The sequence below is a fragment of the Rhodamnia argentea genome, chromosome 8, assembly GCF_020921035.1.
Source record: "Rhodamnia argentea isolate NSW1041297 chromosome 8, ASM2092103v1, whole genome shotgun sequence".
NCBI classification, from domain to species: Eukaryota; Viridiplantae; Streptophyta; class Magnoliopsida; order Myrtales; family Myrtaceae; genus Rhodamnia; species Rhodamnia argentea.
Genome location: NC_063157.1, coordinates 1,327,295 through 1,343,047, shown reverse-complemented (window position 1 = coordinate 1,343,047; position 15,753 = coordinate 1,327,295). Strand labels below are relative to the sequence as shown.

General features: G+C 41.0%; 2 protein-coding genes across 2 annotated transcripts; one reads left to right on the top strand and one right to left on the bottom strand.

Annotated features, from left to right (window-relative positions):
- The first annotated feature begins 1,755 nt into the window (after positions 1–1,755).
- On the top strand, positions 1,756–7,100 carry LOC115737981. The gene is made up of 5 exons (XM_030670447.1): positions 1,756–2,054; positions 2,526–3,645; positions 4,471–5,372; positions 6,127–6,183; positions 6,449–7,100. Exons 2-5 carry the CDS (start codon positions 2,664–2,666, stop codon positions 6,686–6,688), a joined length of 2,181 nt encoding a protein of 726 aa, XP_030526307.1. The 5' UTR covers positions 1,756–2,054; positions 2,526–2,663; the 3' UTR covers positions 6,689–7,100.
- Positions 7,101–7,730: 630 nt separating this feature from the next.
- On the bottom strand, positions 7,731–9,184 carry LOC115738114 (F-box/kelch-repeat protein At1g80440). The gene has a single exon (XM_030670633.2). The coding sequence runs from the start codon at positions 8,965–8,967 to the stop codon at positions 7,897–7,899; it is 1,071 nt and encodes a 356-aa protein (XP_030526493.1). The 5' UTR covers positions 8,968–9,184; the 3' UTR covers positions 7,731–7,896.
- Positions 9,185–15,753: the final 6,569 nt, after the last annotated feature.

The following is a 15,753-nucleotide window of genomic DNA, read 5'->3' as shown; positions in this document are numbered from 1 at the left end:
CACGTCAGCGATTTTCCACCAAAATTAGCCGGATCAAAGCAATTGGCATAAATACAAAAGATTTTGGACTAAATTGATACAAATGCAAAAAGTTTAGGATTGAATTGACACTAATAAAAGGTTTAGGATTTAATTGGCATCAATGCAAAAGGTTTATGACTGAATTAGCACCAAAAAAGGTTTAGGATTTAATTGGCACTAACGTAATAGGTTTATGACTTTTTTGACACTTCTCCCGCTACCCACGATATGCAGTGCGAGGACATACAATTCCGAGGGCTCCTACGGCTTTGACAAAGGTGCTGTTATGGCGGATCTATGCAATCTTACACCAGATAACGATCACAATTACTACTCTAATCACGGTGCGTGCTACCGCCATGGAGTATGCAACGGAGCATTGGCATCATCCGACTGCTTCAATTGCCTAGACACAGCTCGAGGTGTTCTCTACGGACCGTGGGCAGAGCCGTGGAGCTCGAGTCCTGCTTCAAGATTGCAAAATCCGATTTGAAGATTATTTGTTTACTGATTGATAAAGTTTGAGGACCGGGCCGAACTTAAACACTATCTTTTAAAGTAAGCTACTATCCATACATCGAATAATAATAATAATAATAACTTGGAAAATGGGCGAGTTACTTTCGAATAAGTTGCTTTCTCTCGTCCTTTCTTTTATATATAAGTTTACGATGCCTCTAGTCCAAACTTTCGAGTCTCGATGCCCGTCGGCGGGAGGGTCATGTTGCGCTACAAAGCTACGGAGAAGATCTGGCCATTGTCGACGACGAGAATCTTCTTGTTTTTTTTGTTTTTTTTTTGGGTCAAAATCTTCTTGTTAACTAGTTAGGTTTTTGAATGGAGCGCAATTTGTATTACCCTCTAATTATAGTTTGTTTATTAGTCTATTTCATTCCATTTCAACATAGTATAAATTCGGAGTTAAGTGGGCGAACGTCGCCTCCTATGTAATGTACTAGGTGCAATAATGTAATAATCATATGGTGTGTTTTATAATATTCTTGCATAAAATCGACAGTTGTTCTCTCGAACAAAAATCCAAAAAAGAAAAGGTAAAGGTCGAATTATTAGCTTCTTATTTCAAAATGGCCACACAAAAAAAAAAAAAAAAAGGCCTTGGACTTTGATTGGGAAACTAAGATATGTAATCGAACGGTCATGATAGAATAGCTAAATATTAGGGGTGATCGATTTCTAGTCCAATCGGATCCCGCCCTACAATCGAGAATCGGACCGTGGGATCGATCCGATTCGGTTCCCCGGAAGTCAAATGAAATTAATGGATTATTAGTAAGGGTAAGTAACAGAAACTTTAATTTTTAACACATTAATTAAATTGGTTTTTCATTTTAAAACATAAAAATAAATAAAAATTTACGTTTAAAAAATAAACAAATAAATAAAATAAAAAATAATCAGTCCAGTTCGCGCAATTTGATGTTCTGAAATAGGGAATCGAACCGAAAGACACCAATTCCATAAAATTAAAATCCGAAACAAGACCGAACCCGATCCTTATAGTTCCGATTCGACCGGTCCGTCTTGCTCCTCCACACTAAACACCACCGACGACACAGCAACACCGAGAACACTATCCTGCGCCGTCGGGTATCATATGCCAATTTCGTTGACACGAGTGGGACTCGCACGTGCCGTATTTTGCTTTTGCTCCCATCTCTCTCTGTTCTCTCTTTCTACTCTCGTCTATTTCCTCTCTGTCTCTCTCTGTCTGTCTGAAGCTGCTCTCAATCAGTTGAAGCTGAAGAAGTCGCTTTCGCTTCCAAGATCTTGCAGTTGCTGGAGTCCAAGCATTCTATTTCTCTCACTGAGCTTCGCTAAGAGCTTCATTCCCGTGAGCTCAAGTCAGATTCGCCCGTGCGCTGCGAGCAATCTGAAGACTTTCCAGTTTCCGGTCGTCTGCTCATGGAGCGGTACCTTTCCGAGCTGTATCTCTGTCTATTAATAGTTGTTCCCCGGTTCAGCCGTCAATCCCGTGGCTTGATGGCTTCGCGGATTTGAGCTCGAACCGATGGGTACCGTCTCGTCCGCATCTCGTTTCCCGTTTTGGATTGAGGATTGTGATCTTGTGATTGTTTGAGTTTCAGAGACAATGTCGATGGTGATTGGGTCAACGGAAGTAGAAGTTCCTAGAACGTTGTTTGATCTTAGTGTGATTGATGCCGATTCCGTGTTTTACGTGTGTTGGTTTCTCGACTCATCTCGGTTTGGCCTTTATTTGGGAATGTTCCTCAGAAAATGAGGGATATTGAGCTAAGAATGTCTTGCCTTATGGTCTTTCTAGCCGATAGGATGGATGTTTCCTTTTCCGGTGTGTTTTTGCCGAGTAGATTGCTAGTAACTTCTAATGGTGACAGTATCTTTCAATCACGGATGATATTCTATTTTTATGACTGCTACTCAACAAAGGATTCCTTATTTGGTGCCTTGTTGTCTTCCAGATTCGCATATCATAATATTGGTTTCTACTCTGTTGTTTCATATAGAATGGAAAAATTAAAGGAGCGTGCTGGTGAAGGATTTCATATAATTTCAAGTACTTTGTCCTTCGTGGAGTCAGGGCATCTCTAAGTATTGCAGATTGAATTTTGGTGTAGCGTAGTTTGGAAACAAAACAGAGACTGATGGAGGATGGGCTAAATAGAGGAGACCCTCAAGGAAATTTTGTCAGGCAATCGTCGCTAAGACAGGGTGGCACCTATAAATCCACATTGTCGGGCAGATCGCCTAGGAATTCTCCTACATTTCGTAGACTGAATTCTGGCCGAACACCAAAAAGAGAAGGTAGAACTGGTGGAGTTAGTTTAGAGTGGTTCCGCAGTAACAGATTGGTGTATTGGTTGCTTTTGATCACTCTATGGGCTTACCTTGGATTTTATTTCCAGTCCAGATGGGCTCATGGTGAGAACAGAAACAATTTCCTTGGTTTCAGAAATAAACCAAGAAATCATGATCCTGACTCTCATAACAGTGAAAGGAGAAATTTGATTGCCAACCACAGTACAATGGCAATAAAAAATGAGACTCACATAAGGATGACAGAAAATAAAAGAACAGGTGTGGTGTTGGCTAACAAGGGCAATGGGGGTTCATCTCCTCGAAGTGTTGCTAGGAAAAAGAATAAGAAATCGTCGCGTAGATCAAGGGGTAAAGCGCGCAAACAGGCACCGAAGGTGGAGGTTGAGAGCACAGAGTTGGAAGAGCAGGAACCCGAAATACCCAAGAAAAATACTACTTATGGTCTCCTTGTTGGTCCATTTGGCATGACAGAGGACAGAGTATTGGGATGGAGTCCTGAGAAACGCTCAGGAACCTGTGACAGGAAGGGAAATTTTGCTCGCCTTGTTTGGTCAAGAAGATTTCTGTTGATTTTCCATGAGCTTTCCATGACTGGTGCTCCCCTATCCATGATGGAGCTTGCGACAGAGCTACTGAGCTGTGGGGCTACAGTTTCAGCTGTGGTTCTTAGCAGGAAGGGAGGATTGATGCCAGAACTTGTTAGGAGAAGAATTAAAGTGCTTGAAGACAAAGCAGACTTCAGCTTCAAAGTCGGGATGAAATCTGATGTTGTGATCGCTGGATCAGCAGTCTGTGCTTCATGGATTGGTGAGATGTTGTTGAATTGAAAGTATTTGGTTTATTTTTCTGTAGAGCAATGGTTTTGTTCTTCAGTAAGAGAGCACATCAAATATGACTAGCACAGCGGCATTCAAACGGTGGAAGTATCTTGACATATGAGTGAAAATAATGCAAATTGAGTGTTAAGTTTGAGCATGATCAACATTCTCATGGCTAATATTATTTGACTGGTTTACCAGGATTAGCCTCATCTATTTGGAGAAATTTATTTGGCCAAACTTGCAATTTGTAGGATTGCAGATAGGACCAAACCTTTGTGCACCATTCCTTCGTGCATAATATTGCTCCATTGTGTTGCATTATCATAGACTGGTACATTTTTAACACTGGAAAGTGCAGACTGCAGATTACTTTCGAGAATTTCCCCTAAATGATTCTTACACATCTATGTTGCTGCCAATATTCGAATGTGGGGTTACTTTTGCGCTCATCGGATTAATCTGGGTAAAATAGCTTAGTCGGTTATTTCTCTAAGCAATGTTCCTTCCGACATGTCTCCTCCAACGGATTAATCAGCTCTGTTCAACTTTTTTCTTGCTAACACTGTGGTTCTATCTGTATTACCCTATTTTCCCACTCATGTAGGAATAGGAGTAGACAATAATGAAGTTTCTGGATAAGACTGGATTCAAATGATGTTGTTGTGTCGCTTTATCTTGATGTCTATTATCACATGGCTGAATTTGGACCGGGTAATTAGAGTTAATTGACAAAACCTACTTAATTGTACTAGGGAAACTCTATGGATTTATTTGATTGCTGTCTCTTCTCATGGGACATGACTTATTTCAGATCATTACATTGAGCACTTTCCGGCTGGTGGGAGTCAGATCTCTTGGTGGATCATGGAGAACAGGAGAGAGTATTTTGATCGTGCAAAACCTGTACTCAACCGAGTGAAGATGCTTATTTTTCTTTCAGAGTCGCAGTCTAAACAGTGGCTAACTTGGTGTGAAGAAGAAAAAATAAAGTTGAGATATCCACCTTCTGTAGTCCCATTATCTGTTAATGATGAATTGGCTTTTGTTGCTGGAATTCATTCTTCACTCAACACCCCATCCTTCAGCACCGAAATGATGAAGGAGAAAAAGATGTTGCTGAGGGATTCCGTCAGAAGAGAGATGGGATTAATGGAAAACGACATGCTTTTGATATCTCTGAGTAGCATAAACCCTGGAAAAGGCCAGCTTCTGCTTCTTGAATCGGCATGCTTGGTGATAGATAATGGCTCCTTGTGGCCTAGTGCTAAAGTTAAAAAGCCTGCAGGATTTGGCAAGGCCCAGGGGGAATTGAACTCCACTGTAAACAGTCATTTGAGAGCATTGTTTCAGGAAGGGTATAATTCTGAACCAGTGAGTGAACTACCCAGCTATTTTGATTCTTTGAAAAACCCTAAGAGAAAAACTTTGTCATTGCCTGGTCCAATAAGGGAGCATGGGATAGATGCTTTAAGTTCTGAGCACATTGCTCAAAGAAGAAGAACATTGTCTGATAGTGAAAGGAAGTCACAGCAGGTGCTGAAAGTGCTCATTGGATCAGTTGGATCTAAAAGCAATAAAGTACAATACATGAAAGAAACCCTGACATTTCTGTCCGTGCATTCAAATTTGTCAAGATCCGTTCTGTGGACGCCAGCAACTACTCGAGTTGCCTCACTTTACTCTGCTGCAGATGTTTATGTCATCAATTCACAGGTGAAACATCTTCCTTTTTTTGACTTCTGGTATTTTAATGAGCATCTTACAGTATCTGGTAGGGAGATCCGCATAAAATAGATTTATTTTTGTCTATGTTGAAATACACAATTGTCTGGTGCAAATTATGAACTCAAATTAGAAGGAAAAGGATAAGTTCTCATTATTTTGTATCCACACTTGAATATATTTCTTCTAATTGAGTTGATTGAAAAAAGTAGAAGCTGTCGTTGCGTATACATACTTCTTGTACTGCTAAAGGGATCTTATTGGCACATGACACTCATAAAAATCTGGAATGCTCTTTTGTTGCACACTGATTTCTTCTTGTGCTCCAAATCTCTAGCCTTAATTGTAAATCAGCTATGTAGCAATAAAGCAGGTGTTGAGTTGATAAAGAAACTTTAGAAAGAAGATTTTTGGATGATTTTCTGTGGAAGTTTCTAATTAAGCGAATTCTTAGATATCACTGGCTAGGATAATTTTTAATTGAAGTAACAAGGTGTTGGTTTATGGTCCAATCGTCTAAAGTCACGGAACCAAAATGTTAAGAATAAAATGTAAAAACCATTCTGGTGGGCATGCAGTTGCCCCAGTAGCAGGTGTGAGAAGTTGGAATGAATTCAGGGTTGTTGCAGCAAGTGCATAAGATTTACATATGGCTTTTCTCCACTTAGATTTTTAGTTCTGTTTATTCAAATGGCTTGGTTCTGTTTACTGTCGTTGTGCAATCAATTTTGGAGTTTTTGTGCAGGGCATGGGAGAAACGTTTGGAAGAGTTACAATTGAAGCTATGGCGTTTGGCATTCCGGTATGATTATTGACCAAATTTCTAGTACATTAAGAGTCGATTGCTTGCGCCAAACATTGGCTGTGCTTCTACCTGCAGAAATTTTTAGTTTCTTTCCTTCTTGTTTTAGTTATGGAGGGAAATTTCTTTTTGTCTTGAATGCGTTTAATTAGTTTCATCTTACACCATTTTAAAGAAGGTGCATTGAGAAATGTACCTTGTGTCCAACTTCAACGGGGATGATCAACAAGATATTGCCTTGCTCACTGCACTTAAAATGGAGCAGGTGCTTGGAACAGATGCAGGAGGCACAAAAGAGATTGTCGATCATAATGAAACGGGCCTTCTTCACCCTCCTGGTCGTCAAGGAATTGAAGCGCTTGCGACAAACATCCAGTACTTGCTTAGAGAACCAGTGTTGAGGGAGCAAATGGGGATGAAGGGGAGGAAGAAGGTGGAGAAAATGTACTTGAAACACCACATATACAAGAAATTCGCCGTGGTTCTCTCCAGATGCATGAGATGAGGGATCATTTACCACTGGACATCCAAATTCTTTCACAGGGCGAGTGGTTTCTAAGAGCTCACATGCCGTATGAACTATTTGGCCAATGATTGATCGATGATCCATTCATTTTAGAAGATAAAGAGGTGTGGTGATCATAGTCGGTATCTCTTTTCCTCTTCCATATTTGTTTTCTTCGAATTGTCATCGATACTTACCATTCATCTCCCAAGGGATTCGCTGTCATCACGTGGATGCCGGCTAATACTTCATCTCACAATGTGCGTCTAGTGTTCCCAACACGGCCTTTAGAAGCAAGTCGCTTGATTTTGAGTTGAGTAGGTAGTACCTGATATTGGAACGAATCATGCCAATTTGGCAAAAAGTTAAGAGGGTGAATGAGAGATGAAGCTACTGGCTTTATTATCTTCACCAACTTTCTGACTCGAACGCCTTTTCTACTTTCTGACTCCTTTCATTCTGTTTCCTCTTCAACTTGTTATCAAGCGGCTCCAACTAAAATCTTATGCTACCGCGAGTCCTCTGCTTTTGTGACCAAGTGCAAGGGAACGTGGCCAGTTGACCATGCTGCTTTCTCAAAGCAAGTAAAAGATGATCGCAAAGGTCAACTGTTCGCAGAGGCTAAGCCCTAGTGCAATACCAGCAGATTGGCGGGATCAGAAGCGGCCGTATGATTGCGAAAGGGGAATGTATCGTTGACCAAGTAAAGCAAACATGCCCGAGCACGACACACAAGCTTTAGGCTTATCACTTAAACGTGCATACGCACATGGTTGCTTTAAGGGAATGGCAATTATACTCGTTTCCTTAAAGTCAGAATGGTCGGTACCCATAACCATTTAGGAAAGTCAATCAACCTCGGCATGCATGTCCCACGAGGCAGCTAATGCCAATCGTTTTCTACACACCGACATGCTCGTTTGAATTGGAGTTTGCTTCGATACGAGAGAATGATGCACGGCCATGCCTCAACTATACGTCAATTGATATCGGATATGCTCCGATCATGTGGCGCAAGTAAAGAAGATCATCCACATGATCTGCAGAAAAATCACAAGTGCTGTCGTTTGCAGTCACTTGACAATCGCTAATTACGTGATTTCGCAAAGATGTGACGAGTCCAATACAATGAACAGTAACACACCATAACGAAAGTTTTCATCTACAGGTTGTTATGTACATGATTCCCGCACTCAACTTGAATTCCCCTAAATTTCCAGACAAGACCCCGCCTGAACATGGCCGGAGAATTTTTCCGGCGACTCCGTGCTGGTCCAACTGCCTGAACTCGTGTCCAGCGCATAAACCTTCTGGGCCCCGCCAGATCTGGGAGACCCAATCACGAGCAACTTCCCTTGCCACTTCGTCACGTGAGCTGGATTGTACACGTCCGCCGGTACTTTGGCCACCGCCCGCCACGTGCACCCTCTGAGCGCCAGCACGTCGCCGTCCCTACACATGTACAAGTCATCCTCCCCGTCGCCCTCCACGCACGCCGTCGGGCACGTGCTGGCCGCCAGGAGATCCTCCCGCACCGGGCCCCACTGCCATGAGGCCGGGTCGAACTCCTCGGAGCTCTTCGCGAACTTCCCCTGCATCTCGGTGCTGTACCCGCCGACGACATGGAGCTTGCCGCGGCGGAAGATCGCCTTGCACTCGTCGCGCTCCCTCGCCATGTCGGGCAACGGGACCCACTGATCCCGTTCAACGTGGTACGCCAGGGCGGACCTCAGCGCGTTCTTCTCTCCGTCGTGCCCGCCCGCCACGAACACCACCCGATCCCCGTCCGACACGCACCCGAAGAAGGACCGCCTCGCGCCCGGCATGTCGACCCCGCGCCGCCACGTGCCGGTTATGAAACTGTACACATAGACCGAACCGGAAGCCTCCCACGAAGCCGGATCGAGCCCGCCGATGAGGACGAGATTTGACCCGGCAGCCGCCAGTTGGCAAAACATGGGGAAGCCACCGGAGAACCCAGGAGGCGGCGGCAACTCGCTCCAGCAACCCGACGGCGGCTCGAAGGTGGTCAGGCGGTAGACCGGGCCGTGGGAAAGCTTCGAGAACCCGGTTTTCCGGGCCGGGTCGGGCACGGCCTGAGCCATGATGACGATGGTTTGGCTGCGGCCGGTGGATTTGCGCTGCGACCGGAACTGCGGAAGTTCTATCTCGGACTTCCAGCCCTTGCACGTGGACGCGACGGCGGAGAATCCGGCGTAAGGCACCCGGATCAAGCACTCTCGGGCTACGTCGTCAGGCAGACCCGGAATCAATTCCATAATTTGAACAGGAAAAACGAAGCAAGAACGTATCTTTGGCTCAAGAAGAGATGAGGAGGACCCAGAAGATAGAATCAGAAGAGGAAAGCTCTGGGATTGGATCAAGTTCCGGATAGGATTGGGACGTGGTTTCGGTGCTTTTCTGGGCGCTTTGAGGTTTCGGAAAAGGTGGGGGTGCTGTCCCCCCTTTTATAGCAGGAGTGCGTGCGTGTCTGAAGCGACGCGACGTTCGAGACGCGCAGACCGACGTATTTACGAGGGGAGACCACAGAAAAACCCGCCGTTGTTCAAACCCTGAAGCACCGCTTGCTGGAATTTAATGGTTGGCGCCATCAGGGACGGACAACGTCTTCGCATTTCGTCAATTGTCGAGCGCGATTTGATTAAGGGGGTTCCTCGAGGACAACCCATTGTTTAATCGGGTTTACAATTACGATGACATCCCAATCAATCACATCATCGTTTGGGAATCGGTTCGGAGCGAACAAATCTGTAACTCTTGTCGCGGGCTTTGATCAATCGATCGACGGTCGCGGTTCCATCCACGCTCAAAACCACTAACGAACCCACCTTTTTGTCTTCCGTGTCTTGCCAGATCGAAATGGCATGTGGTACCCCATGTGGGGATTGGATGGAGAGAAACAGAGGCGATTCTCTTGAAATCAACGGTCCTAACAAGAAGATGACAGAAGTTTCTGATTGTTCTTGTGCATCAACATGGGTACAGGTTCGAGAGGGATTCTTGGCCTTAATAGTGAAGGAGTATAGGCTAGGAGCTGCATTACTTGTCCTGCTGCTGTCATTATCATATTGTTCTGTCGAGAGAGAACTTCAAGATATCCCCCTTTGGCACGATGAACAATGGATGTCGGATTGAAATGAATTAACCCTCTCCACCACCAAGTCTTGGTCTTTGGCTGCCCTTTTACTTCGCAGCTCAATATTAACTTTTATCTCATGAAAAAATCTTCAACTTTCAGTTTAGTCTCAATTCTCAATTTAGGTCTTATTTTAATTCTACCCTACAAAAAAATTTTGCCGTATGAAATCCCAACTTTAGATGTTGTCCCATTTTTACCATTCGGTCCCAATTTTACCTTAAAACGTTTACTGTCTCATAAAAAGTCACAAACTTTTACTTAAATCACATATCTTTCCCCGTTAATCCGCAATCCAAATTTCTCATTGGCAATTGACAAATGAAGAACACCCAATCACAAGCTATAGGAGCATTACGAGCGCGAGCTCTCCACCCGCAAGAGATGAAACATTCCCAAATATGAGAGATCGAAAACGAACGCAAATTCACTAAGGGAGATTTTGACGGATGATTGCTAGAGGCAGATTTAAAACTCAAGTAAAAGTTTGTGATCTTTTATAAGACCAAAAAAAAAAAAGAGTAAAATTGAAACTGGACTTAAAGCTGCGATTTTTTTATGGTACGAAAAAATGTACATGGTAGAATTGATATTGGACCTAAAGTTGAGAGTATTTTATGAGACAAAAACATAGGATAAAATTGGGACTAGACCTAAAGTTGTGAGTTTTTATGGGACAAAATTAAAAGGTTTAGAGTAAAATTGGGACTGTACCTAAAATTGGAGATTATTTATGAGACAAAAGGTACAATTGGGACATGAGCTAGAATTGGAGGTTTTTTAGGGTATTGGGTTACCAAATATTTGGTTGCCAAAGATGGTCTTTCACTGGTGACCAGAAATTTTGGTCACTACAAGTTTTTGTTTGCCGAAAGATATTCTTCAGGTCGACAGAAACGTTTTATGAAAACCAAAGATTTAGGGCCTGCATGGTAACCATTCCGGTTCTCCGATTCTATTTCCTGAAATTAAAAAAAAAATGAGAATCATGTTTGGTAATATAACTAATTCTAATTATAATTCTATTCCCAGAAATAGGTTTGGAGTAGAACAAAAGAAAGTTGATTCTGGAAAAAAGAATAACTTTTGAGAATCATAAAACAGAATGAAATCTAATATCTCTCACTTTTTCCTTGACTTAAAACGCAATGAGGTCTCATTTTCAAAGAAAAATATACAAGAAAATAAAATTAAAATAAAAACTTCTAAAAAATTCTAAAAAAAAAAGAAAATTTTCAAAAAATCCTTAAAAATAGAAGAAGCTTAGATTAGTCTAGATTGAACTCATTTTCATAAATTTGTGCCTAGATTTCATAGATTTTATTCTTTTTAGGAAAATCATAAGCACCTTTAAAATTAAACCCGAACCACATTTTTCTAAACCTTAGAGCTTTGCTAGGGCTTTATGATGCAATTTATTAATGCCATGATTCCTTGATTGTGCACTTGATTTTACTAGTTGTGATTTGCCTAGGTTTATGTATTTTAAACGTAGTGTAATTTTAGAAAATTTTGGAAAAGGACAAAAATAACCAGCTTGAACACTTAGCAAGTTCTCGTTTTTAAGTTTTAGATGAATTAAGATTGAGATTTAATTTCTTAGAACCAAAAACGCACACCAATGCAAGGCAGTGTATTACATTTTCCTTGCAAAAACGAGGATGTTGCTCGTATCGATTGTCCGGTAACTCAAAATAGTTGGATGAAAACCCACAATAAATGGCGAAAATGACTTATGATGATTATTGTATTTATTTTTATATTAAGAGAATCAATATGAATTAATTTTCGATTAATTCAAAATGTAGGATGAAATTTCACAATATAACTACATAATTATTTGACTTAAATGACAAAATTTGGAAAGAGCAATTGTTCTCAACAAAAGAAATTATGTGCGCTTACCAAACGCGTTTTTGTTCTAGGAACATAGATTTTATACAGTTACCAAACGCGTTTTGATTCACTAAAACACATCTAGGGAACAGAATTAAAAAAAAGTCATTTTAATCAGAATGACTTTTTCGGATTAGAATGGTTAGCATACATGCCCTTAGATGCCGGAAATGACTTCGAAGAATTCCCCGGTTCTCTTTGGCGACCCAAACTTTGGTCACAAGAGATGTCCTCCGGCAACCAAACTGAAAAATGGATCGCCAAATACTATGCTGAGTAAACTTGGGCAACCAATTTTGCACGACCAATTTTTTGTCGCAAAAGCGTTTCCCGCCAAATTCCTAGCTTTTTGCAGCGATATATATATATATATATTCTAGTGCTTTCTAGCAAATACGTTGCTCATAAGGCTTGATTATATTTGTGCTTTCAAATCCCAATTTGCCGTAGCTGAAAATGGCTTTCCAAGAAAAAAGATTTCATTATCTTATGTTAATTTCTCAAGAACTTACACCAAGGAATGGGGTGCGTGAACTTGCATTATAAATGGCAAGGCATTATTTCGTTTATAGTAAAACCGGCAGGAACAGGGCATAAAGTCAAGGTAGAAGTCCAAATACATTCGTATCGCCATGAATGAGTTAGTTCGAACGCAGAAGCTTTATCCATCTACATTTGATACGAAGTTTAAATGAAACAAGACACGTATTGACATTGCAAGTACGAGACGATGGCCAGAAACTAGACATTTAATTTGATTTTTAATGTTGGTTCACTAGAAAATTCAATGTAAAATTAAAGAAATGTGATGTGGTGCATTCGTCGGCAGATTTTATGACGAAGGTTTGGCCAAAAATAAATGCATGGAAGACGGAGTTTTCCATAATATTCTAGTTAAAAGGTTTTTCACTATTGGAATACATCAAGAACTGATTTTTAATATTCGACTAGTATATAGTATTAATTGTAAAGGCTGATTCAAAATAAATAACTTTTTAGCAAAAAAAAAGGTCGGTGAGCAGCAAAAAAAGCCGGTCCTAAACTTTTTAATTTTGTCGATTTTGCTCTAAACCTTATAATGATTTGTCAATTTAGTCTTGAACCTTCTTACGGGCTTTTTGGACAATTTTTCATTATATATACATGCCACATGGCATAACCCATCAATTCATGTTGTCATCGAGGAGACCTTAGGTAGATAAGATATGACATTTGATGGTGGAGATTTCGTATTTGACATTTATATACGGAGCAATCCTTTGACTTAAAGAGAAATGTGGTGACAATTGAACATGTTAATAAAATGTGAAATAAATTGATAATGTCTGAACATGCTTTGAATTGAATATTATGGGCATTATAGTCGATTTAACATGCGATCTCATTGACCTATGAATTGCATGTTTCGTACATGAGAAAAGAGAGGTCGATTATTAGGCGATTTTAATTAGAATGAGTGTAGACGTCTTCTTCTTTTTCTTGGTTTTCAATGTTACCGTCTAGTGCGGACTCAACGGGAAAAGATGAATCACATGACTCGAGATTGCATTCGTGAAAGAATAATTATACCACATATGTTGCCCAAAATAGAAGATCGCATAGATGAATTATTTTTGATATTTCCCAGTTTCAAATCTTACTACTTCTCGGGCTCTCTCAAACTTGGCCCCGTCGGCCAACCCAAGAGCATCCGGAGTCCGGACTACTCCCCTCCTCCATAACCCGCACCGGCCGTCCCTCTACTACGTCAACCTCACCGGCATAAGCGTGGGCAGGGTCTTGACACCCGTGGACCCGAAATTCCTCACCTTCGACCCCAACACCGGGGCGGGGACCATAATGGACTCGGACACGGTCATAACCCGATTCGTGGAGCCCCTGTACAACGCCACACGGGATGAGTTCCGGAAGCAAGTGCAGGGGCCGTTCTCAAGCCTGGGAGCTTTCGGCACGTGCTTCACAGCCTCCAGCGAGGCGACGGCGCCGGTGATCACGTTCCACTTCCCGGGTTTGGATTGGAAGCTGCCGTTGGAGAACAGCTTGATACACAGCAGCTCGGGATCGCTATCGTGCTTGGCGATGGCTGCGGCGCCCAGCAATGTGAACTCGGTGCTGAATGTCGTAGCCAATCTGCAGCAGCAGAACATGAGGATCATCTACGACGTGACGAATTCCCAAATAGGGATTGCCCGTGAGCTCTGCAACTAGTTTGCCCGTGACGAGCTGAGTGTGACATATGTTCTTTCTCTACTTCTCTGCTCTCTCTCTCTCTCTCAATCTCTCGTCTCTCTTCTTCTTTTTCTTGGTTTTCAATGTAACCGTCTAGTGCGGACTCAACGGGAAGAGATGAATCACATGGCTCGAGATTGCATTCGTGAAAGAATAATTATACCACATATGTCGCCCAAAATAGAAGATCGCAAAATGAATTATTTTTGATATTTCGTTGTGCTTCATAAAGAAAAAAAATAAAAAATCATAAATTCACCTGTATATATAGTTTTATCGCTAATTATATCTTCTAAGTTTTTGGTACCCGCGGGGTTGATTATATTTATATATACAATGGAGATATTTTCTTGCACTAGACATGGTATTCAAAGGTGAAAAACTAAGGTAATAGCACGTTAGAGTGGTGACGTAAGTGATGACAATACAATATCAACTTTTTGACCTCTCGGTGGGAAAGCATCATATCACAATCTATTACCATTTCTTTTCCCTTTTGTGGCAGTAGAATTTGAGGATTCAAGTTTCTTAGGTTGATTAAACAAAAGCTATCTCCGCCGGCTAAACTGTTGGTTATGATTGACTAGCGTTAATTTCCAAGTCAAAATGTTAATATAAACAAAAGGAATAATAGTCCGAAAATCATTAATTTATTCTACAATAGACAATTCAATCTTAAACTTTCTAATTTGATCAATTTAGTTTTGAACCTTCGGAGGATTTTCCAACGTAGTCCTTTCGGGTCGAAATCGCTGACGTGGACAATTTTTTCAATTTTCTTTTTTCAAATTTTGTGATTTGTTTTTCATTTTTTCCTATTTCCCTCCACTGATCATTGGGGCCTCGGCAATGGTTGAGAGAGATCACTAGCCACAGGTGAGGGCGTCGTGGAGGCCCCGGCGACCAGCGAACGCAGATAGATAAGAAAGAAAAAGAAAAAAGAAAAGAAAGGAAAAAAGAGAGAGAAAATTAAAAAAATCTTCAAGAAAAAAAAAATCATCCACATTAGCATTGGCTGTGCCACGTAGGATGGATGGAGTCCACATCAGCGATTTTCGATCAAAATTAGTGGGATAGGCTAAATTGGCAAATCGTAAAAAAGTTTAGATCTAAAGTACATAAATTAAAAGGTTTAGAACTACATTGATACAAATGCATTAGATTTAAGACAAATAAGTGTGTGTATATATATCACATGGGTTAAACTAATTACGTATATTTACGTATATTCATGCCACATAAATACATGTCCATTTTTCATGTTGTTAATGATCGATTATATATAGATCTCAGATTAGATGTGGCATTTGATGTTAGATATTACAGGTTTGACATTTATATACGCAACAATCCATTTGACATTGTGTTTATTTAGCGAAAAATAAATAATTTTCCTAAAAATGATTACTTATATCATTTGAATGAAAATATATTCATTAGCGACGGTAATTCATATCTAAAAATTTTCGTCAACAATGAAAATAATTTTCAGTCACCATTTTTGTAAGAAATACAAGCAATTATTTTTTGGAAAATATTTTTCAAGATCATTCGTTTTTCGCGGAACGAATGGACACCAAGAGAAACGTGGTGATCATGGAAAGCGATTTTCAAAGCCAGGTTACATGTACTTCATTAGTTATATGTGCAGGGTCAAATGAAGATTAACCTCTAATGTCTTCTTTTGACCTCTTCTTGGTGGATTAGCATCCCATCAGAATATACCAGTCTCTTTGGCTAACTTGCCTAGGTTAAACTGTTGGTTAAGGTTGACTAAAATTGA